At 43.1% G+C, this 25,597-nt stretch overlaps 3 protein-coding genes across 4 annotated transcripts in view; 2 read left to right on the plus strand and 1 right to left on the minus strand.

Moving 5' to 3' along the window:
* Nucleotides 1-11,657, plus strand: part of LOC106812216 (endophilin-A3-like) — a 19,916-nt gene extending 8,259 nt beyond the window's left edge. Inside the window, exons 3-9 of one of the 2 annotated variants that reach the window (XM_014816046.1) lie at nucleotides 4,792-4,864; nucleotides 5,242-5,385; nucleotides 6,036-6,169; nucleotides 6,761-6,827; nucleotides 9,929-10,133; nucleotides 10,734-10,951; nucleotides 11,208-11,657. In XM_014816046.1, the coding sequence (XP_014671532.1) occupies nucleotides 4,792-4,864; nucleotides 5,242-5,385; nucleotides 6,036-6,169; nucleotides 6,761-6,827; nucleotides 9,929-10,133; nucleotides 10,734-10,951; nucleotides 11,208-11,398 (1,032 nt within the window). In that variant the 3' untranslated portion in view covers nucleotides 11,399-11,657. Of the gene's footprint in view, nucleotides 1-4,791; nucleotides 4,865-5,241; nucleotides 5,386-6,035; nucleotides 6,170-6,760; nucleotides 6,828-7,295; nucleotides 7,363-9,928; nucleotides 10,134-10,733; nucleotides 10,952-11,207 lie in introns of both variants that reach the window. The other variant, XM_014816045.1, reaches the window with a different exon arrangement.
* A 3,899-nt stretch (nucleotides 11,658-15,556) lies between these two features.
* On the minus strand, nucleotides 15,557-25,196 carry LOC106812221 (serine incorporator 5-like). The gene is made up of 15 exons (XM_014816051.1): nucleotides 25,015-25,196; nucleotides 23,567-23,734; nucleotides 23,187-23,365; nucleotides 22,466-22,554; nucleotides 21,958-22,051; nucleotides 21,674-21,720; nucleotides 21,254-21,427; nucleotides 20,806-20,925; nucleotides 20,209-20,389; nucleotides 19,469-19,566; nucleotides 18,995-19,136; nucleotides 18,584-18,760; nucleotides 17,558-17,775; nucleotides 17,136-17,300; nucleotides 15,557-17,027 (listed from the first exon to the last, which is right to left on the minus strand). Exons 1-15 carry the CDS (start codon nucleotides 25,036-25,038, stop codon nucleotides 16,870-16,872), a joined length of 2,034 nt encoding a protein of 677 aa, XP_014671537.1. The 5' UTR covers nucleotides 25,039-25,196; the 3' UTR covers nucleotides 15,557-16,869.
* A 60-nt stretch (nucleotides 25,197-25,256) lies between these two features.
* Nucleotides 25,257-25,597, plus strand: part of LOC106812215 (gamma-tubulin complex component 4-like) — an 11,715-nt gene continuing 11,374 nt past the window's right edge. Inside the window, exon 1 of the mRNA XM_014816044.1 lies at nucleotides 25,257-25,430. Within this exon, the coding sequence (XP_014671530.1) occupies nucleotides 25,260-25,430 (171 nt within the window). The 5' untranslated portion in view covers nucleotides 25,257-25,259. The remainder of the gene's footprint in view (nucleotides 25,431-25,597) is intronic.

Here is a 25,597-nt window from a genome sequence, read left to right on the forward strand (position 1 = left end):
CTAGGTGAGTGTACGGCAAACTAGGTGAGTGACCCACCTAGGTCCCGTCGTCTTAATCTTTCTACATCATGGTAGGTAACCTCTCCTGGGTAGGTAGCCTCCGTAACTCGGTGTGTGTCTCGTTTTTTTCTCTCGGTTCGAGTGTCTCTATTTATAGCCGCGTTCACACGTAGCAAGAAATCCGGTATTTAGCGTTCACACGAGGCAAAATACGAGGCCCAAGAAATACGGTACCCGGTATCTAAACAGATCCGGTATTTCTCAAGCACGGCAAATTATTCGGGGTCTGGGAAGCCTCGTATTTACATGAAATACCGGATCTGTTTAGATACCGTATTTCTTGGGCCTCGTATTTTGCCTCGTGTGAACGCTAAATACCGGATTTCTTGCTACGTGTGAACGCGGCTATAAATACGAGGTCTCGTGTGAACGTGGCTTATATATCATGTATATAATATATCATCATATAACATCATTGGTCATCAGTAATAAAGTGATACACGATCTAGTTTGTTAGTTGATAATTTTCCTCACCACGAGTGGTGCCATCCATTATGTGGGTCTGCAGCTATAGAGATCGAATCGTGTTGATAACGGTCTTGCTCTGACGGTGGTTAGTTAGTTATCCCTCGTAGCTGCCTAGATGGCACATAAGTCAGTGACAAGAGATCTCCAACGTCGTCGGTCTGCTGCTACTGGCCTCAGCGTGTTCCATGACAGGTCACACATCCGCATATATATCCTTCTCGGTAGTCCTTCTCAATGTCTCCTTGGGTCTTCCCTTGCTTCTCCTCCCGTCTGACGTCCATCTAACTCTAAGTGCCGTTTTCGCTATGGCACCTTCCATCTGGGCGACATGATCGAGCCAAGTCTATTTTCTTCTTTTAATTATATTTCCCAAAGGTTCTGTGTGCGTAATGTGGTATCTATAGTCGTTCGTTTGTAACATGTCTCGCCAATGTATCTTGAGGATCCTTCATAATGACTTTGTTTGGAAGGTTTAGAGTTTTTGAGTGATTTCTTTGGTAGCCTTCCAGCTTTCCGTTCCGCAAAGAAGCACACTCAAAACATTGCTATTGAAGATTTTTATTTTTGTTGCTGTTTTCATAGCTTTAGCCTTCCATATCTTATTCAGCATTCCAAAAGCTTACAAGTCTGACAGTGGTGGTGCCACGACATCATCTACCAAGAAGTGTTAGAACGTCTGATAGTGCACATCTTTAAAAATGATTCACATAGGCAATATTTCTATCTGAAAACACGAATGTTCATTGATAAGAGATCTGTCCCTTTATTTTTACGCCTTGAAGAAAGTGTAACGTTACCCTAGTTAGCGTGATTCCGACACGAGGCGTTCCTGTACAACGTACATGTTACCTCGACTTTGGATATTTTCACCGGCTATTAATAACGCTTCGTTTTCTTTCCATGTTTATGTCTACTAGCTGTTACATAGCGTTTGTTTTGTAATCGAACACTCTGAGGGTAATGCCTATGTTAGATGACCAAATGAATATATCTGTGTATTTTGAAGTTTGTCGTGCTAATTTTACGCAATTGTATATTTATAGCTGTAAAATTGTTTATTTTCCTTGCAACGGATGGCATTACATTCGAATCCATTATGTGTGATACTAAGTAGACATACAGGAAGAGGCAATATTAACACTATCCCACATTTTTCGGACAAGTTCTCCTGGAAAAGGGGAAGTAAATACGCGTTTATTCCGTAAAATTTTCCGTAAAAAGGTTTGCGTAGGTTATTGCGTAGGTCAGCAACATTTCCCTGTTTCTTAACTAATATGCACTTTAGCCACGAGAAGCAGCCACCGCATGAAGCTTTTTACACGGGTTAGAACACGAACAAACCTCTTACCCAAACTGGTTATAGCCCTCCGCACAGCAAGGTATTTACAGCGTAAATGTTCCCAAGTTAAATCTGATAGTCGATACCTGAATAATACTAGTAGGGAAATTTATGCAAACGAAAATCCTCCAAAATCCCGTGGTAGCCACCATAGTTCCGGAGTCCACACACGTACCAAACTTTGGACTTCTGCACTGTACCGTACGTATAATATAATTAGGCGGTTGTTCGGGTTAAATCATGTCTCTTTTGCCGTAGACCAACAAACATGACTCAGATAGAATATTTGTTCAAATGACATCATGTTTTGACATCTCAGAATGCAGTTCGTGAATTTGCAATTCGTTTGATTTCTTACCAATTAACCAAGACCTTGATATATGCAAAGTTAGATTAGCAGATAACTGCAAACAAACCCTATAAGGGAGGCCTGGGGTTTTTCACAGAGCAACATGAGCAAAGCATTGGCATGTGCCCCTTCCCACGCGGTCAGAATATGTACCTCTGAGCTGTATATATAATAACATCATTATATTAAATACAGTTACATATATAGTTAGCGTAGCTTCCGTGCGTTCGCCCACGTGTCTGCATGGAGGGAGTGTATATAGTAAGTACTTCTGACGTATGAATGATACATGACAGAGCCTGATCGTGAACATATATATATATACCGTTACGTTACGTGCATACTCATAAAAGGTTATGCTGCTCATAAATATGAGATTCGATTTGCAGTCATCATAATGCTATAATATATATATATATAATATATATATATATATATATATATAATATATTACATATATAATATAATATTTTATAATATAATATACTATAATATATATAATTTTATATAATTTAATATACTATTTATATATAATATACCCACCCTTACTGCAGATTAGGCCTGCCCCCACTACAGTATAACCCTGTCCCTTATGCAGCATAACTCATAACACCCTACTGCAGTATACCTTGCCCCTACTGCAGTAAACCATCTGCCGCCCTACTACAGTATTAACCCTGCCCCCTACTAAAGATAAACCCTACCTCCTACTGCAGCATAACCTTGCCCCTACTGCAGTATAACCCCTGCCCCTACTGCAACATAACCTTGCTCTCTACTGCGCCAGCATAACCCTGCCCTTACTGCAGCATAACCATTGCCCCTAACTGCAGCATAACCTTGCTCTCTACTGCAGCATAACCCTGCCCCTACTGCAGCAATAACCATTGCCCCGTACTGCAGATAACCGTACCCCTACTGCAGCATAACGCATATTATATATTATAATATATAATATATATATATAATATATATATATTATATAATATGTATACCGGAACGCTACCCTGCGTACTATCTATATGCGCGCGAAATAACCCTAGCGTACTATCTAAATAAATGCCGGACCCGTACTCACCTACTCCCCTAAAACGAGTCTATAGGAGTCGCCTACGGAAACTCCACTACTCTACCCACCTAACCCTAACCCTAACCCATAACCCTAACCCTAACCCTAACCCTAACCCTAACCGTATCAAATAGTGACCAGGGTACGTTCTGGTATTCTGGACCGTACCCAGGTTACGTTCCGGCAGTACCTTGGGGGACATAGACCCTATGAGCCCTAGTATGACACTGTCCCCCTGCTATATATATTGTCACCAGAGGTTAATAATGACAAATTTGTCATTATTAACCCCTGATGTCACTAATAGTGATATTTGCGAGTCTACCCATGATGCATACCACTGCACTAGGAACCCCTTACTGCAGTGGTTCTGAACCTTTTTTGGATGGACCCGTTTGCTAATCTGGTGAAAGCTACGGCGGCAGTACGTCCCTCCCCCCCAAAAATGCACATAAGCACATAAACACACAATTTTGAATGCGCCTGGTTCACGGACCCCCTGAAACCCATCTAGGGTCCGTGGAACCCCTGCCTTACTGGTTACCGAGTATGACCACGAATAAGAGAGTGTGTGTTCCTCTCTTCACGGCACTTTCATCTTCGCTCATAGATTCTTATTCAACTGACTTGACTGCGAGCCAGCTCTTACACATTCCCAGTGCGGCTATTATGGCTTGCCCGTTAATGTGTACTGTAGACCTGAGATGATAACGCTTAGGAACTACGGCGAGCAATAAAGCTTTACTGGCGATGACTGGGTCACTCACTGATGGCAGCTCATCGCTATGTGTGCGCATACACACTGGCGTGTTGTATTGGCATGAACACCCCCGTTAAGGAAGTGGCCTGATTTAAAAAGAGTTTGTGTACATGCATGAGCAGATTTACAATATGGGGTCAGTTCTCTCTTGGCACCCTATAATTTAGATGCCTCGCAGTTGTGAGTGCGTGTACTACAGTGTCCTTTTAAACACGTTTACTTCATATTTTATCATTCTTTGCACAAGTAAAACTGTGTTTTTTTGTCATGAGTGTCTTGCTATAGAGACGGTACCTATATCACTGTATATAGAGACATATAATCACTGTATGGCTGTGTGAGGTTTTGCTGGCTTTTCAAATCGGCTGGTCTGACATCGTGGTATCTGATACTCGAGACTACACGGAAATAGTGTAAAGTTCTGTTATTTTAAACCGCTGTGCTGTAGTCGCTCAGACTTAGTATTGAGCTTCATCGGGAGCTTATATGTTCCCATTAGTAATACGTCTAAAGGTGCACTGTAAACTATATATAGCATTTTAGATCACTAAGGGGAAATACAGTGTGTATCTGACATCAGTGTGTACTATGACCTGAAATATTGTATCAAGAGCTATAATAATAGAAATCACAACAACAACAACAACAACAACAACAACAATAATAATAATAATAATAATAAAAATAATAATTAAAGTAATAGATACATATATATCATAGTAACAGCTCGATGGTTTCTCTTGCAGAAAACTGACATCACAAATGAGTTGGTGGAAGAGCTACAGACTAAAACCAAGACCTACTTACAGCCGAATCCAGGTAAGCGCACAAATACCTGTCACACAGCGTCACATTGTATTAATTAACATATCCTCATCGCTGTCACGCATGTGGATGCTATGAACCTGTGGCGAATTCGTTTAGAAATTCGAATGTCTATTATATAATTGTATTATAATTAATAATTAATAATAATAATAATAATTATCTATAATAATAATTCATTATAATTATTTATCTATTATTTATCTGTAATAATTATTATCTATAATAATAATCGATTATAATTAATTAGAATTGTAATGGTTTGCACCAAAAGATAACCAGAGTGCCACATGAATAAATCATATAGATTGTATGGGAGTGAGTTTCATCTGAGTGCCATCGCGGTACATGTTTGATCTGTTGACGTGCAGCCTCACGAGCGAAGATGTCAGCGTCAAACACGATGGCGAAGATTCAGGGCCAAGCGAAGCAGGTGTCCTACCCACAGCCTGAGGGTCAGCTGGGAGAGACGATGGTCAGATTCGGCCAGCAGCTGGGAATGAACTCTAATTTCGGTAGGTCAGTGCGCTGAGCGATAGTCGGCGAGGGAGCGTGGCTTCTCCCCTACAGGTCTGTGCACTGTCGCCGCGTGCAGCTATTGGAAATGATGGGGAGGCAGTTTCGTTGCTGGGATGCGGGCGGTATCTGTTGGGATGCAGCATCCGCGTACAGCCTGAGTGGCGTTACTAGGTTACCAGACTGCAGCTCGCCCATAGTTAGTGGCATTATACAATAGCCTGGTTGTACTAGGCTGTCGAAGTGCACCTACGTCGTAGGTGGGCACATGTTACACAAGATGGGATGGCAGGTGGAGTTATCGTAAAATTACAGACGCTGTGTATTTATCTTGAGCTCAGATTGGTCGTCAGTTGCTGCAATTACTTTGTTTAGTAATTATTGATAATGGTGACACATGCTGAGAATAGTATATTAAAAGTGGCAATGCATTGAAAGATAGGGTGGTAGCAGCAGTAAGTCTGAAAACCTAGCCGGTCCTCATTTTGAAAATTAACCAGTCCTGTTCTATGGTTACCAGTCCCCGACTAAGGGAAGGGCTGCTAGTGCTATGTTTAACACTGGTGTTAGATTCACCGGAAATGGGCGAGTAACTAGCGCACAGGTATTACGGACACACCTGTCCTTAGCAGCAGCACCTGTATTGCAGGTACTGCCCTGTTGGAGGTCGGGGAAGCCTACAAGCAGCTTGCCGACATCAAATACGCACTAGAGGACAACGTAAAGCAGAACTTCCTCGAGCCCTTGCAGCTGCTGCAGTCAAAGGACCTGAAGGAAGTGATGGTAAGTGCGCATGTTTGCAAGCCTGCCAGTGCGCGGTGAGTCGAGCCATGGACGAACTCTGCACACGCAGTGACCTGCTCCTGCTGTCTGCCTGGCATCAAAGCCGTCCCTATGCCGTGGGTTTGGCTGTGGACCCAGTCGCACTCAGTTAATTGGCAGCAACCAGCGCTCTTCATTTCATTTGAAAGATAACAAAGAGTGGAGCGATGGGGGGGGGGGCAGTTGACCACAGTTTGTGCGAGCAGTTCTTCGCATGAATAGATATGGCTTTTACGTTTTCGTTCGTGTCTTTTTATGTCTTTGTGATTGTATTGCATTTGGGATGGTCAGAATCGGTGCTAAATTGCAGTTTCTTTGAGGTTAGCATCATGCCTCAGTGGTAAGATAAGCGCCAAAATGAATTAAACGAAAAGCAAGTTGGTGATTGATATGTAAATCGATGCTCTTATCGCATTGGTTTTATTTAACTGATTGGTTCCCGCGTGTAATGGTTTAGAGAGTGGCTTGCTTCGGTTGTAATACGCAGTACTGCCACGATATAAGCTTATAGCGACATAAGACAGTGTAATGCACGTGTGATAAATCTTACAGCACCATAGGAAGAAGTTGCATGGCAGACGTTTAGACTACGATTGCAAGAGGCGAAAGAAAGCGAAAGGTAGTTGCAGTGGTTTGGGTAGTTCCTGGGTCTTCCAACAGATGGCTCACCAGTAACCTTACAACTCTCACGCTGATACTCTCTCGATATAGGACGTTTGCATCATTGCAAAACGATGCAGAGTAAGAAGGCTAAAAATAAAGCACCTGTGTATATCTTGATGCATACTACAGTGCCCACTTGCATGAATGTAGGTCGGTCCTTGACATCTCTGCCAGTGTAGTCTCGTTTGCTATATAAGTAGCAAACATGATCTTGGGGTGAAACTCTCAGCTTCCTACATTTTCATCAAAACAAACTCATGCTATCCTTGAGCAGCAATCAGTGACAGAGAGAGAGAGAGAGAGAGAGGAATGCTTGCGTGCTGCCATCTGTTGGGAGACGTTGACATGTGGGAATGAGGACCATGGCTGCTGGCTGCTGCACTTTGCTGTGTCCATGCTGTTATTTTGACGTTTTGTTTCACAGCACCATAGGAAGAAGTTACAAGGCAGGCGTTTAGACTACGATTGCAAAAAGAAGAAGAGAGAGAAAGGTTAGAGGCAGACAACGCAGCTGCATTTATCTATGTGTGCAAATGGCTGCGATGCTGCTAGTCTTAGGAAGCTGCTTGTTTCGTGTTCGCAGGGCTGCGCATAATCTTTCTGCAATAATTCCCGCTTTTGTTCTTATTCTCTATGTAAAGGTGAATCGCATGTAATGGCATGTGGGTTCATACTGGTTAGTCCGATTCGGGGGGAAATTGTGGGCATACGGTGACCTTCTTTGTCAGAATTGGCGCGAGTCAGGTGAAGATTATGAAAACTTTCCTCCCCACAACATTGGTCTGGGCCCTGCTGTGGATGATACACGTTGTGTACAATTCACGGCCTGAACTGAAGCATATAGGTTTTCTAACCTGCTGCTAAAGTGATCAAAAAAGGGCAAGCAAATATTTGCATACCGAATTCAATTGAGACAAGATGCTGCACATATCAATGCTAGAGCAGAAAGAGAGCTAGAGAGAGAGATAAAAAGAGAGCAAGAGATAGAGATGTGGGGGGGGGGAGGAAGGGATGGATAATCGGGGAACCCACCTTTCATTCAGCTATATGCTAGTGGTTCTTAGCCGTAACTCGTTAGCCAAATTAGAGGTGGTTGGGGTTTCTATTTATGCCACAATCTAGGCACAGCCACTGTTGGAACGCAAGAGATAATTCAACCAGTGCCTTGGACAATGGCGACATGTTTTGTGGTTTGTGACCCAGGGGTTAAGAACCACTGACATGTGCTGGCACACACGTGCATGCGCTTATGTGTTTCACACTAGTAGGAATCTGCTGCACTCTGTGTGGCAAGTCAAGTTCTGTGTGATTGCCGTGCTCTTTCCTTTCACTACCTTCAGACCTATCTGCTTTCTGTAATGCTGCACGCTAATGCAAGTGTGATTTTACGCGAAGCCTGTGATCTATCTAGAATCTAATTGCAACCGCCCACACCTAGCGTTCAACACTCACTGCAGCGGTTTTAGCATACAAGTCTGTCGTGAGGAACATTCTATACGAGCGAACCTCTCTGTTCGCGAGTGCCACCGTTAAGGTTCACCTTTCTCGTGTCCTGTCTGGCATTCTCGAGTCATTTCACGTACCCGAAAGTGCTGGTAAATTCGAAATTAAGAAACATCACGCCCATTGCTCATCTGTCTCTTGCATACTCAGATTCACAGGCGATTCTATTCTTGTACTGCTGACATCGGAATCGATTAATGTCGTATTACTAGTCTATCCTACAATTATTCAAATTAAAAACGTTAAGCGCCGTCTGATTTTCTAATTTTCAGCGATTTAAAAAAAAGTTAAGAAATGGAGTTATTCTTGCACTTCAACCGTGTAATTCTTTATCGACAGTGCAATCAAATTCCGGCGGTTTACAAATGTAGGCACATGTTAACAAACGAGATGATATACAGCCAGGGCAATAAATTTTGGGTAGCGGATTTATGCGAGGTTTGCTGAATGTCAACTCCCCCGTGGCACCACCCTTTCCTTTCCTCTCTTTCCCCCGTCGCACCGCAGCATCATATTACCCTCTCTCCCTCGCCACCCCATGACATCACCCTCTCCTCCCTGTCCCTTGCTATCACATCGCACCACCCTCTCCTATCCCTTCTCTCCCTCACCACGCCATGGCACCACCATCTCCTCTCTCTTCTCTCTCTCTCCTGCAACGCTGTGGCACCACCCTCTCTCTCTTCCCTGCGACACTGTGGCATCACCCTCCTCTCTTTTACCCTCCCTGCGGCACCACCATTTTTTCTCGTACATCGGTCCCCTCTTCTCTGCCCCCGCCACACTGCGGCACCACCCTCACCTCTTTCGTTCGTCGGGCACCTTGCCCCCGTGCCGCCACCCTCTCCTCTCGCACGGCGTTCACTTCTCTCTCTCTCTCTCTCTTCCCCGCCACACTGCGGCACCACCCTCCTCTTTCGTTCGCCAAGCGCCTCTTCCCCGGCCCCCGTGCCACCACCCTCTCCTCTCGTTCGTCAAGCACTTCTCGCCCGCCCCCGTGCCACCACCCTCCTTCCTCGTCATTGTGCAGCGCCTCTTCCCGCCCTGTGCACCGACCCTCTCTCATCCTCTGCGTGTTCGTCAAGCATTCTGCGCCGCGCTGCGGTCCTGTGCGACCACTCTCCTCCTCTCGTTCGTTCAAGCACTTCTCAGCCCGCCCTCCGTGCACCGCCTCGTCTCTCGTGTCGGCAAGCACTTTCTCGCCCGCCCCGGCCCCGTCCTCTCTCTCATCGTTCGTCCAGCACTTTTGCGCCCCGTGCTCAACCCTCTCATCGTCGTTCGTAATGCACTTTTGCCCGCGCCCCGTGCCAGCGCCCTCAATCCTCTCGTTCGTACAAGCAATTCTGCGCCGCCCGCGTCCCGCCTCTGTCCTCTCGCACGGGTTAACCGACCTTCCTCTCTCTCTCTCTCTCTCTCTCTCTCTCTCTCTCTTCCCCGCCATGCTGCGGCACCACCCTCCTCTTTTGTTCGTCAGGCACCTCTCCCTCGCCCCCGCACCACAACCTTCTCCTCTCGCCCCACGGCATTTACCTCTCTCTCGCCACCGCCGCGCAGGCTCGAACGTGCCGGAAGAGGAGATGCGCATGGCCGAGGACAAGTTTGAGGAGTCGTGGAACCTCGCTGAGGCGGCGATGGTCAACCTGCTCGAGAACGACGTCGAGCAGATCTCTCAGCTGCACGCGCTCGTGCAGGCGCAGCAGGAATACTTCCGCCAGTCGGCCGACGTGCTAGAGGAAGTGCTCGAGAAGCTGGAGGTCGAGTAAGTGGGGCATGGAGGGGATGTCGGGAACCGGGGGAAGGGGGAACGGAGGAATGTCGGGAACTAGTGGCAGGGGGCACAGAGGGGATGGGGGCACGTAGGCGAAGTTAAGGATGTAAGAAAAGGGCATGTAGGGGATGTCAGGAGGCGGGGGCAGGTGGCATGGAAGGGAAGTTGGGAGATGAGAAAGCATACAGAGGATGTTGGAAGATAGGGAGGAGACACGTGGGGGATGTTGGGGGAGACAGGAAGGGGGAACTAAGGGGATGTCGGGAGTTGGGGAGGGGGCACTTGCACATGTAAATATGATTGTGCGATAACAAATATTTCTCGTCTATCCGTCTGTCGCCGCGTGGCGACCTGTATTGCTCCGTGCCCGGTGCTTCGTGACGAGTCACCGCGTTGTCGTCTGTGAAAAAAATACACGGGGGCTCTGGGCGATTTAGCCCCCGAAATGCCAAAAAGAGCCCCCGGAAATTTGCATAGAGTTCAATGCAAACCAAATTTTAGAGTGCTGTTTTCATGCACGCGAGCTTGAAAAGTAGCCCCCGAAAAATTAATTTTAATTTTTTCCCTGGTCGTCTGTGCGTGTGTCTGCAGGAAGCAGGATGCGGCAAGCCGGCCGAAGCGCGAGGCTTCCATACACCGGCTGCCACGTAACGGCAGCGACTCGATGGGCTCGGACGCGTGGGACAGCAGCGGCGCGGACGCGGCGAGCAACGCCAAGAACCGCGACTCCGACAGCTTTGCGCAGGACCCGTGGGGCAACAACAGCTCGGCGGCGCCACCTAGCTACAGCAAGAGCACCGAGAAGAAACGTAATTATATACATTTATATATATATATATATATAGATAGATAGATAGATAGATAGATAGATATTACAATATGTTATATATAATAGTACGTTGGAGTTTATAGTGAGTGTACATGGTGTATGCTATCAGGATGACTTTTGCTTCATTTATATATGTGTGGGCAAGAACCGCGGCTCTGAAGAAAGCGGCACGTGCGAATTAGTATGTCACGTGTACGCGCGCCTCTCGTTGATGTCAACCGTTCGCTTGTTTTCAGCGGCGGCGCGCGGGCCGTGCTGCGAGGCGCTCTACGACTTTGAGCCGGAGAACGAGGGAGAGCTCGGCTTCCAGGAGGGAGACGTCTTGCAGCTAATCGCGAAGATCGACGAGAACTGGTACGAGGGATCGATCCGCGGCAACACAGGATTCTTCCCCGTCAACTACGTCAAGGTCCTCGTCGACCTGTAACACGGTGGCGGCCATGGCTGCGGAGGTCGTGGTGGCGGAGGTCGTGGCGGCGGAGGTCGTGGCGGCGGAGGTCGTGGCGGCGGAGGTCGTCGCGGTCGTGGCGACGGCTGCTCGGACTCTTACATAGCTTACGATGATTATCGATGACGATGGATGGCGGCTGTTTGTGGTTTGTCTCCACCCGACGGAGAGGGAGAGAGAGAGAGAGAGAGAAGGAGAGAAAGAGAGAAGGAGAGAGAAAGGGAGAGGGGGAAAAAGAGAGAGAGAGAGGGGGAGAAGGAGAGAGAGGGAGAGGGGGAGAAAGAGAGAGAGAGAGAGAGGGAGAAAAAGAGAGAGGAGGAGAGAGAGAGAGAAAGAGAGAGAGAAGGAGAGAGAAAGGGCGAGGGGGAGAAAGAAAGAGAGGGGGAGAGAGAGAGAGAGAAAGAGAGAATGAAAAAGATATAGAGACAGAGAGAGACAGACGGGCGAGAAAGAGAGAGGGAGAGAGAGATAGGGAGTTGGGTACATGACCATGCGTCGTCTGTTGCAAGAATGGTGGTTATTGGTGGCAATTGGTGAAAAGATTGTTGAGCTGTGCCCAACCTGAGACACAGAGATAAGTGAAGGCTTCTTACTGTCACAAGATGCACAGTTTTCCGGCTTCTCCCATCGCAAAGCGATGCCCCCGGAGACAGTGTGAGAGTGAGGGGGGTCCGTGTGTGTAGACCCGACGTGTAGTCGGCAGTGGTTGCATTTGGTTTTGTGACCCGATTGTTTTCTTACCCCGCCCCGCCGCCCATCAAATCGTGATTACCCGTGATGCCAAGTTCGTGCTGTTCCTGCCACGGAGCTTACCCACTCCCTCGCCGCCCCCGCATCACCCCGGAGGTGATAGTACGAGCGGGATGGCTTCATCGACAGTTGCCGGGGCGACATGCTACAGAATCAAATCACAGCTTCGCGCGCCTCATCCCCTGTTATGTAAGCGTTTTTAATGTATACTTCGCCGCAAGTGGCTTTGGCATCGCGGACGCTGCGCGAGACTGCTCCGAGGAATTTGTTCGGGGGTCTGGCCTTGTTGTGCTCTTGTTTATTTGAGCTTCCCTGCCTGATCGTGCCTGCTCGTGGAGTGACTGCTTTCTTGTTGCCAAGCTGCCAGTGTGCTTGCGGTGTCGAGGTGTGTTTGGAGGTAGAGTGCATCGTAGTTAACGTTCCCGTTGTCATGACGCTAGAGTCTGAAGCTATGTTGTGTGTGTCTTCCGTGAGACAGCTGTCGGACCGCGAGTCGTGATGCCTGTTCATCTATGCTCGTCGCCGTCGCCCTGCGTAAGATGGCATCCGTGGAACGGTTGCTGGAATGCGAGCCACGTGCTTACAGTTAGCACGTTCTGTTTTTTCTGCATGAGATGGCGTCCCTGGCAGTTATAGACTTCGTTGATGCAGGAAGGCTTAATCCGTGGCAATGCAGTGCTCCACTAGACTCGTCTACCTCCTTGTTCTTTAGTGCTACGGTTGACGACAACTCGGACTGGAATTCTCTCACTGCCGTTGAAATCGATGCCTGTAAATTATGTACATGTTTGCGTGACACGAGCAATGGCAACGTGCCGTCGTCACAGTGTTAGATTGCGCTAACATAGAGGCAATGTCTGATGCAGCAGTAGCAGCAGCAGCAGCAGCAACAGTAGCAGCAGCAGCAGCATCAACAGCAGCAGCAGCAGCAACAGTAGCAGTAACAGCAGCAGCAGCAACAGTAGCAGTAACAGCAGCAGCAGCAGCAGCAGCAGCATCAACAGCAGCAGCAGCAACAGCAGCAGCAGCATTGTCTCGTAGTTGTCGTGACCACCATGAAAGTTTTCCGCTAAGGCTCCGATTTACTTATCATTTGCGCGACGACGATCAACCTTTCGAGAGCCAAGGGGATTCAAAAACGTTATCGGACTAATAAGGTACATGAAATACGACCACACTGCAGGCAGCAAAACTTGTACTCACCTATCAATTATTGTAAACAACGATTATTGTGAGGGTGACCTTGAGCTACGTATTATACGCTGGTGCATGGGTTGTCCTGGTTATCCATGATTAGGTTATCCATGATTAGAACGCATGCAGGCACTAGGTAGGTGGTGTGTGAACAGTAGAGAACATGCCACTTATGAAAGCTCACACGCGCTGGTTATCTCTCATTGGTTATAGATGAGAACCTTTTCTTTGCTGTGGCTCGTTTAGCAGTAGGAAACGTATGCCGGTAGTAATGCATGATTTTTTGCGTGCCAGTCTTTAAATAATATATCCGTGGGTAAAAATACGAACTGTTGTTAAAGACTGATTGATATTAATTGTTATAACTTATATACATAGTTTATCGATTGAATATTATTATTATAGGCGATCTGTATACCACGTATGATTGAAGTACGTTATTTTATATTGTAGGGTTTGTCCCAGTTATAGATCGTGATGATTGAATGAATATCCTCATCATACTATACATCCACACTAGTAATCCCAATCGCACCCGTGAAATGTGATTCTTGCCAATCTCTACTTATATGGAATTTAACACGTTCTCCATTATCTTTCCACGAGAGAGAAATGAACACTTGTATGGTGGCCTAGGACTGCCATAAGGAAAATAAAAAATAAAAAATAAAAAAAATAAATAAAATGAAAATGAAATGAAAATGAAATGAAAATGAAAACAAATGAAAACAAAATTGAAATGTTTTTCACAGTGGCCTATCGCTGCCATAGACTGGTACCCGGTCCCACCTCTCGGCTTAGTTACTCGATGGGTATCGAGGTGGGAGTGAGTACCAGTCTATGGCAGCGATAGGCCACTGTGAAAAACATTTCAATTTTGTTTACATTTTTTTTCATTTTCATTTCATTTTCATTTTTTTTTTATTTTTATTATTTTTTTTATTTTTTTTCCCTCTGGCAGTCCTAGGCCACCATACACTTGGTACAAAGCGCTTTGTAAAATCAAGAATATTTTATTAGAACAGAATGACCTGTTGGCTTCTGTGCTAGAATTCATTCTGCGTTACGTGGGTGAATACTAAATGCACATACTGTGTCAGTGTGTCATATAATCGTATTTGCATTTACGTATTTTTTTCGGATAATGCAACAAAACTAAACAAGCCTCATGCATAGTCATTGTGTATATATCGATATATGGAGGAAATGTAAACTAGATCAGTTTCTCTGAATCGCCATTTATACATCGTAATTTGATATTTATTTCGAGCTGGCATCGCCACAAACTGTTGGACTTCATGTGCATATTGGTTGCAGTGACAGTGTTAGTTCCCGTAGCTAGATAGGTATAGCTATGTGGTGAGGCGAGTGTCGTTACTCGGCATGCTCATGCCAACACCTTCCCAGTGTGGTGTGCCTTATCGCTAACTGCACTAAGGAATTAGGAGTGCAGAAACGTCGGCAGTTATGGTGTACGGTGATGGATCATATGATCATGAGCTGTAGACGTCGATACATGCGCGATGGACATTAGTGAGCAGGCACATATATGATTCAATGTAGAGGGGCTCTAGTAAATATACACGTATTTGTATGTGTGTGTGTGTGTGCGTGCGTGTGAAAAGCCTCCAATTCGAATGAGGCGTTGACTCCTAAAGCGACACATATTGAGTGTGAGTGTGAGTGTGTGTGTGTGTGTGCGTGCGTGTGAAAAGCCTCCAATTCGAATGAGGCGTTGACTCCTAAAGCGACACATATTGCTGTCACCAATCTACACCCCCTGCGCACGAGTGTGGGTCGTTGAATCACCCACAGAGTACATCCGCGCAATTTAGCGAGAGCAAGGAATGCTGCAGTGAGAGCCTCTATGGAGGCGTTATCTGCAGATTGCATAGCGTTTTCTCTTTCGGAGCGACACTGGACAGTCGTAATCTGTTTTACAGGGTAGTCGCGAGAGATCGGAACAGTCGGCAATGTCGAAGAAAGATGCGACGTGTTTACGTGATATTGCGTGTGCTTGGACACACGGCAATGCTATCGCAGAATTGCATTTGTTACAAAATAAAGTTGGTTGCTTCAATTAAATGATCGAATATTGATGGAATTTTTTTTAGCTGACACTATATTACCTCTTTGTGTCATATTAAATACTTTGTATATCATATTATGTAATACAACACGTACAAGTTTTTAGTGAAGTATAAATAGTAATGTAATATGTTGACATTTCTATGACATAAATACGATACAATACATATACATATAAATATACAACCATATACTGTAAATATTAGAATCCGGGGTGGGGTCAAACTTGTATCAAAACCTTACATAACTAATCACAGAAAGGGACATTACAAAGTGGACAGGAAAGCTGTGTATCAAATTTACTTGTAGAGGATATAGGTTCATCCGTATTTATCTAAGATTCACAACCAAAAATAGATTTCACAAGTAACATCACTAACATGCAAGTGATAACAAACGTTGCTAAATTCAGTTGAAAAATGTAGCGCATGTCGTTTTTGTGCGTTATGCGTGTGTATACACGCTGTTGACACGAGTAGAACACTTCCACCTATAGTCTATTCAATATATACGTATATAAACAGCATTAACACTATTACAATTTTGACGAATGGAAAATGCCATATGACTAAAAAATATATCTAGATCTAGATCTATCTGGCCTTATCTGACTAAAATATGTTGTACAAATAATACATAAGAAAACATTTATATTCATCGCCACTAAAAAATATAAAGCTCTTAATTACTACACAATCATGTTGGTCACGCAGTGTCTAGATACTTTAACTTGTAATGATATTCGCAAGAACATTTAATGTGAGCAAATGCACAATGTTAAATCGCGGATAAATAAATACACACCAAGACGAGCAGATACACAATTCACAAATCACACAAGTGCAGTTGCGACTTGGCTGTATAAGGCTGTCCAATCACAGGGGGTAAACACCAGCTACACCACTAATAATAGCACAAGTAGCACTGTGCATGAAACAACCATACTAGCAATGCAGGTAGAATTACTTAATTCACAAGGTTGTTAAGTCTGTTAATGCTAACTTGATAGAAAACACGTAAATAAAACATCTAGTTGGTATTTTTGTTATTGTAATCATTGAAACATCAAACCAGTGGGCCACCAGCATAATTGGATTGAGGTTTCTCGGTGATCTATTGGTAATAGTATCAGGAGTGTATCAAACACTTTGTATAAACAGTATTGATACACTCCTGATAGTATGTGTAGATTCATGTGCAAGTATATAATGGTATAAAATAGAGTATCTAGAATCGTATTCACATCAAATAGGCCTACATAGATATATGTATACATTTTATCAGCAGCTAATAATACCTATTATTAGCTCTTGATTTTATCAATTGCTAAAGATATCTGGAGACAAAAACACGTGTCAGACGAAATGAAGTTATCATAGCTTTTGGTACAATATGACGTGGAAATGTCATGCATTTGTTTAGGGTTTAGATGCCTTCTTCCTCATGTTCTTGTTCTTTTTTTTCCCCACTTTCACATCAGTTTGCTGCTCTAATGGCTCAGATTCAATGTCATCCGCAGGAATGTCAACGACTATATCACTGGGCCGAGACACAGTTGGGTTGCTCGGTGACTTACCTGTGAAGAAGATTAGATTAATCTAAACCCTTCTTTTTGAAAATAATTACAAATCGAGAATCATTTCCAATGATAAGGCAATTAAAAACTAAAAAATAATCGTGTTACCTTTCGGTGACTTGGCGTTCTTTTGGGGGGATTTGCTCTTGCCTTTCTTCATGGGAGTCTTTGGCTCTTTTTCCTTTTTAGGTTTATTCATCTGTTTGGACAATTTATCAGGTGTTGCCTGATATTGCATTTCGTCAGTCACTTCAACTCTTGCAGTGGCTTCTTCTGTGAGAATTGAAACGTTTTCAAATTTAGTTAACAAATAATTGATTTCCTAGTATTCTTTATGAAACTATTAATATTGTAATTTACTACTTGAATTAAATCTTCTACATATTTTACACACCATTCCTTTCAAGTTATATAAAATGCATTAGTTTTGGTGGAACCTGGGTTTCTCTGGGTTTTTTTTATGAGAATGTAGCTCTTGTGTCACACAGATTTTGTGTCATTTAGATTGTAATGTGAAGCCTGTTTCTCACCCGTAGAGGACACCTGTGACATCTGGGTGGAAAGCCTCTGTCTCTTTTTCTTATCCTTCGTCGCCGACGCTCCAGCTTCAACATCGCTCTCTCTCAGCATCTCGTGTTGCTCCGGAGGGACGGTGTTATCGGACTTGGAGTTGCTCTTTTTCCTCTTTCTCTTCACATTTTGCTTATCACCTCCATTGCTTTGGTTAGAGCCCTCATGATCAACCAACCTAAAATGTACATATACTATATGTATATATGAATGTAAATGTATATGTATATATCAAGACTACATAATAGAGATCAAGAGCATATAAAGAAGGAGAGCGTACAACGTTGAAATGCTGAAACCATGATGCAGTATTAGTCGAATTAATAAACTCCCCGTTTTATTTTGACGATTCTTTGCAGTATTATTGATCATCTGTCCTACCTTGTTAATATAAAACAAACCGCATGTCCCTACGATGCCGCTACGCTAAGATAATGAGCAGTGAAAATCTGGTTTTTTCGCCGAAAACCGACTCGAGATCAAAGAATCGTCAAAATAAAACGGGGAAAGTTTATTAATTCGACTAATACTGCAACATGGTTTCAGCATTTCACCGTTGTACGCTCCCTTTCTTTATATGCTCTTGTAGAGATCTATAATCTCTATTATGTACTCTTGGTATATATATATATATATATATATATATGTATGGTATTATGTAAACGTAAATATGTGTATGCTATACTGCCTGTCTACTGAACAATAACGACCAGGCCTTACTTATTTGTGTGAGATTATAACGTAATATGCAAATTTTGGGGTCTGGGGGGAATATACATAAACATAGAATACTAGTTATTCAATGAGAAATGTATTGTGAGAACCAAAATGGAGCAATATCATTGACAACTCGGAAGAATGTTGAGGTGTCACGTGTTCGAAAGTGTGATTGGTGAAAACAGGATTTGGGCTCACACGTCATGGTATGCAGCTAACCCCTATGACTCTGTCAACAGCAAGTGCTTCACAGTCTGGTTGGCGCTCACCCAACATTGCAGTCACTCAGTCGGTGGTGTGGCATCTCGCAGATGTTGCGTTCAGGACAGCAGCTTGGGGAGACTAGTGTCCACATGTAGATGATAAAGCAGAGCCAGCTGGATGCCATGCGAACCCACACCGTCGACCAGTCGCGCCCAAACGTGTATATGTTTGCCTTGTGGGGACTAAAGTCCAGTATGTACATGAATAAATTTACTAGGGTAATTTATCACAGGAGTATGAAACATACAGTCCATTTCTGATCCTCTTAAACGTAACACCTTTAAACTATAATAAAACAACAGCGTTGGACACACTTCCTAAAGCATTTACACAAAATAAACAAGTGGACATGTCTATGAAATCACCTGGGTTACTGCAGTTTTGAACTTAAATGCATATCAGCGGATTGCATTTACCTGAACCAATTTGTAAGCTGCATCATCAAGTAAAGTGCAGCCAGTGCATAGACAAAATGAAACCATGAGTAGCTGTAGGTGGTTCCTAGAATCTCATTCCTAGTAACCTTCTGGCCTCCTCTTTCCCCACTGACAGCAAGATCTGTATGCATAAAGGGAACAGTAATGCATTTCTGGTCTTCTGGATAACAGTATATATTAGTTCAGTCTCATTAAATAGGAGACATACTTTGCATTAATGCCGTAGCTAACAGGGGTGCAATAGGGCACTTACCCATGCCTTAACCCCAACCCATGCAAAATAAATTGCTACGCCCCTGAGCACGTTTGTTGTTTATACCACTAGGAGCATTGAATTTAAAGAAAAAATATGAAATTATTCTTGTTTTGATTTAGCAAAGATAAAAAGTAATTTTGAAACATGATGAGATATGATACTTACATCTAGGTCAGAGCATAAGTGTGAATACATACCATCAGCCGAACTGGACACACAGCAGCAGTTCGAATTCTCCTCTGGGGATGCATTTACGGTGATCCCAAGCCGGTGTGATTGACTTGCTGTTCTAATGCTGAAATAACACCCACACTCACGCTCTGTTAAATGCTAGATTTATTATGCACACCCTATGGACATCACCGGGAATACATAATAACAGGGGTGAAATAAAACAAAGTTATTTTTATTCGTTTTTATTCACTCCTGATAATAAAAAAATGTTTATTATGATTTTGTGATACCAGCGAAATGACAGGGCAATGATCAGATGGATCTGCAATGTCACAATCGAGGATTTGGCCCCTTCAAACGAGCTGCTGGGCAGACTGGGTATCTTGGACCTTGATGTCTTATTACGTGAGAGAAGACTCCGCTGGTATGGCCATGTTCAGCGCTCCACCGGTGCCATCAAGACAGTAGGTGAAGTTCAAGTTGTTGGTGTAAGGAGACGTGGGAGGCCGAAGATGTCTTGGAAGGAGGTTGTGAAGAAGGATAGGGAACAGTGGAATCTCTCCGCTGTAGACCCCTTGGATCGTGTCACATGGAGAACAAGCGTGAGAGCTGCCAAAACTGGACTGAGCCAGATTCCTGGAGTGGGTTTCCACTGATGTGGATTTAAACCCTTGAGTCCAGTATAAAATAAAGAAACCGAAAACAACAACACAACGTCAACAATCTGTTAAATCCCACGTGTACCTACAGAGAGCAAGCTTACCTTTGGTATATTGACATGGCCAGCATAATCATGATACCGATGTAAGCAATACCGGTCTTGTCCAGCCAGGTGCTTTCTGGTGGTCCACAAGTGCTGTCCAGATTGTAGATGTCGTTGTCAAAGTTCAGATCCAATCCATGCTGGTATGCCACTAATGGATCGTCCACCAGACGCATCAGCGCTGAAAGTTCAAGAACATTAACTAATCTTGATGCGTCCTTCTTGAAACAAACTTGGATTCTTCACATCCCATAAGCATCCACTAGAAAATGGTGCCGCACGTGAAGCCTGAATATACACAAAACTTGAAAAGGACACTGGGTGAACTAATTCTTTAAATCGTGCGTTCCATGCACCACATTACTTACGCTGAAAGGGTCGTTGTCGTATCAGGTACTACATATATATGTACCCGAGGTGCATATATGTATACACAAAGTGTACCGGACTTGTACTACAGAAGTGTACCCTAACCCTAACCCTAACCCTAAACATACCTCATATAAAAATATAAACATAATACTAAACAACCTAAAACTACCTCGGGTACATATATGTAGTACCTGATACGACAACAACCCTTCGTGCATTACTTACCTACTCGTTTTTCCTCGCTTGGAGGAAGTGGCTCACTTGATAGTGCTGCCCAAGTCAAGTACATAATATATGCTGAGATGAGGGCCCCTTGTAGCAGGCCTGATCGTGGGTCACCTGTACCTGTGGAGAGCACCAGAGCATAATTGTCATTCGCTATCAACCAACCATGCTTACAATGGGGGCAATACAAGGACAGAGAATAAAGCTACCTTAGATCTTATAATATTGAGTGGAAACGATATAAAGAACAAGACCCCTAGTTTTATTCTTTATATATCACCTGCACTCAATATTAAAACTATATGAATGTGAGATTCAATCAGTTTTACTACAAATGTGTATATTTTCTAGATGCTTTACGAATGTTAGGCAGAGTCTTGGATTAGGCTACATGTCTGAGAAACTGACATTGCACAGGGTAATAGTACAAATGTATGTTTGTGCTTACTCTTTGCCACACAGGGTAGAACAGATGCAAGAGATAGCACGAAGCACAGGCCTGAGTTGATGCAGATAAACAGTTTGTTGATAAAGCAACCCTTTAGATTGGTGTAGAACGAAAACAAGAGCACCACGGAAATCACACAGATTCCGTACAGCACCAATGCCATCACAACAATCACTGAAAACAGACAGAAATTTCATTAAAGATACACGTACGGAGCAATGAGATATGCGCTTTATCTAATCGAAGTTGCACATGAAAATGACCCCAGAAAAATATTCGCATAACATGGTTCCATTTAAACTTAACAGCTAACAAATTTATCACACGGCATATAATGGTCACTCAAAATATATATACTTGCTCTAACAATACATTTAATTTTATCGCCTTTTCGAAATATTTACTTCTAAAGATACGCACATGAAAACCAACAACATCGTGAGCCACCATGCTGCATTTTTCTCACACTGCAATAGACAAAAAGATTAAATAATCAATCACAATACACTACATTATTGTGAGGTGTATAGTGCTATATCAACTGCAGTAAAACCCACATCAGCATCTACCTAACTTAACTCATAGGCCTCTGACTGTAACCAAAAAAATATTAAGAACAAGGTTATAATTTTAATGAGCTTTTATGTGACTTTGATTGCTAGTGTCGATAGGGTTTTCATTCAAACATGCATGCAGTGACTCACATTCTGTCATTGAGGGAATGTGCAAAGTCAACCAGCAGCACCATCTGTATGGCTATGAAGATAACAGCACCTACAACTCCAACCCACATCCACACTGCAATAGAACCAAGGTAAAAATGCTATAACTGCAAAAACAAGCTAAAACCAATGAAAATACTCACAAATTCAGATCTAACTGACATTTAGTTAAATTACTTCTATGCATACACATTCAGGGTCGTAGCTATTGAGGAGTGGGGCAAGGGGCACTAGCCCACCTCAGGCCGATGTAGATATTATTACATGGCTAATAGAGAACTGCTCACGATCAACTGTTAAGAACGTAAACTGCACATGGCTTTGCCCCTACTCAAAAACCAGACAAAATAAAATAGTTACACCCCTGACATTGCATAATGTGGAGCTAAAGCCTCTCAATTTTTTATTATAGCATACATATACTTGACATCAAAACCCTATTAACCTGATTAAGTATTATCAGCCCTTGTTGACATAAGCTTTAACTCACCTTGTATGATTATTTCTGCATAGGGGCTAGGAACGATAAAGATTCCAGCTACTAACACGCACAAAAGTATGTACTTTATCAACCATAACCTGCAAGGAAGCACGGCAGATCGGAATTAATTGAAAGTTATTAAAATGGCACCAACCATAATTACTGATATAGAACACAACGTGTGTGTTAATTGATATGCCCTTTTTACACTCTAATGATAAAAATAAAAACTATGTAATCGACTTCACTTTACTAATGTAAATTTTTTATTTCAATTGAGGAAGACTACTGCCATTACATAGTTACAGAAAGTACACCTACTGAGTAGGATGTTATTCCACAGTATATATACCCAGAAACTGTATTCTGTGACTATATATATATAAATAAAGAAAGAAAGAAAGAAATATATATATATAGTCAGCACCGCTAAGCGACCTAACTCATGAGCAATCCCGAAATACAACATTTACTCTAGAATTAAAGCAAGCATAGCTGCACTGGTGTACAGTTTCAAGTGCAAACAATACAGTCTGCAGTTGAGAGCAGAAGGGAAAGCATACATGTGTGTTTACACACATAAACCCATGGGAACCAGAGAGGAATAACATGATGTATTCTTAGCAAGCATCCCAGCTGCATCGTTTATTGCTATATAATTGCACTCATGCACTTGAGCCACAGATATTTTGCCAGTCTATGAGAACTACCAGAATTAGACAACCATTACCCATTGTGTACGTTGGCTCTCCAACTTCTACTGGTGGTTACACCAAGTGTGAACAGGAAGAGCAGAATGAAGTAGACAACAATCGCAAAGCAAACCCTGTAGACTGCCATATAGCCTATCAACCGGGTGCAGTTTGGGCCTGCTCGAAGGGCCAGGCAAACGGAGTTAAAAAATGACAGCTAGAAAGAAAAAAAATTCACATCATAACAACATTTAGTTAGACTTGATTGAGATATATTGTCACGTGTTGTCGAAAATGTCCATAAACATCACAAATCATACAACTTTACACGTGAGGAGTAAATGGAACTGCGTTTATGTCATTGAACCGCTTATGTTATATCTTGTCATCATGTCATTGAACAGATTACCCTGCTTACATTATCCTGCAGCCACTTCTGTGCATGGTCAGTGATCATCAAGCAGGCAATAGCACCACAGAGGACAAACTGCAAGGTGTACATAACCCTTGTGCTGGTTGACTCCCGAACTGCTGGACACCCTTTGCAACATAATGAGGCTGCCATACTTCCACAGCAACATGATATCTGCAGCGTAAAATAGGATATTGTGACAAATAAAACATTAGAGCCACTTACTTACATGCAAGTTACTTGAGCTTGATTAGTTAATCTGTCCAAATGAAAGCACATACACTGTGCCCCAGCCAGGTCAATTCAATTTTACAACCTCAGATTTTAATGATGGGCTCCAGATTGTGTTACGAATTCAAGTTATGTTAGGGTTATGGATGAGGTTAGGTTAAGTTAGTGCTAGGGTAAGGGTGATGATGATCAATTGGTGATGATAGGGTTAAGCCACCACAAACACGGCACACCAACAGTGACAAAAACTACTCAGATAAGTGTTTCATCTCACCGGGGACCACAACCCCTTGGGTGCAGCGATTGGATTTTTAGTTATATATGCACTAAACCAATAACTTTCTTTTAAAGTTCTTGTGGACAGTCAGACTGTTCACTCTGCTAGTTGCACACACAAATACTTGCATGCAAATACTATGCAGCTCCAGTGCAGTAGGGCAGGAATTATGCAGGTGGAGGGTATAGTGCCTAGTGGGCTCTAAATATATCAGTAACATATATATATTGACATGACATAAGAATCCCTAACACAAAATAAAACTCCACATATATGTGATTCCTCCTGTTTGGGCAAGGGATCGAGTTAACAGCTTGGTACAGTCTGGATATATGAGGAACGTCAAGGTTACAGGCGTTATTAGCATTCCAGTTATACTCCAGTCAGGAGTGTACACGCAAGTTTGAAACCAGTCTTGTCCCCAAACCGATATTTATTATTTTAATTGTACAATGATATGTACTTTTAGCAGTTAATTGGTGCCTAAAATGCAAGAAATTACGATATGTCATGCCATTTCTATGGAATAAATCCTAGGTAACACGTACATGCCTGCACGCTTATTCTTTTCAAATGATGTGACATATTATTACATATAGTGGTCGTAATGCATGCTATGACGACAAATGACAAAGATAGATGAGGCCCTATAAGTATAACTATAAGTATAACTTAATATAATGAGTCCTAGGCAAAATACTGCCTGGCGAGAAACACTCAACCACCCAGAAGTAACTTACGATTTATTGTAGGAAACAGTTGCACAACATAACCCATTATATTGCTGCTATGAGTATGGACATGCATCACTTACCGACGTCAACTATCATAGTCTATACACTAACACTAACAGCCGTAATTTTAAATTTTATTCAACACTCAGTTACTTTTCATTGATGATTTTAGTATTTTTACATCGTCAAGATCAACTACAACTACGAATTACCTGAGCTCTGCAGCACTTTCCCATTTTAACTAACCAACTCACATATACTACAACTGTATATGTACAAAAACAACATTAAACCGCTACCAAAATTCATAAAATGACAAACAAAGCATGCTTTGTCAACTGTTCTCCTTTCACATTGTTGACAAATCGGACGAATCGATGACAGAACAGCTGTGACCCGGACATCCGACTTCGTCAGGAACAGGAAGTTCAGCATGTCATAAAGAAAAGAGCATTCTATGAAAACATTTTGCGGCTTTTCGACGTTCGTTCTCGGCGAATTTTTCATTTATGCTATAAATATGTTACACGAACTTCTACTTGCCTTGCATGGTTATCCTGGAAGTATTTTTAATGTTCAGGAACATGGCAATCTAGAGAATCCATGTACATCTTTGAGCTCAATGCAGGTTAGCTCAACGTACAATGCAACTTGATAACTGTTTGTTTTGTGTTTACCGCGACAGACATCTATCTCTTTTATGTTTGCTTTATTTTAATTTACTTTAATCGCAGTAGTATGTAGAACATGCGGTGTGTGTACGTGTGTGTGTGTGTGTGTGTGTGTGTGTGTGTG

This window comes from Priapulus caudatus, unplaced genomic scaffold, assembly GCF_000485595.1.
Source record: "Priapulus caudatus unplaced genomic scaffold, Priapulus_caudatus-5.0.1 Scaffold621, whole genome shotgun sequence".
Classification (NCBI taxonomy): Eukaryota; Metazoa; Priapulida; class Priapulimorpha; order Priapulimorphida; family Priapulidae; genus Priapulus; species Priapulus caudatus.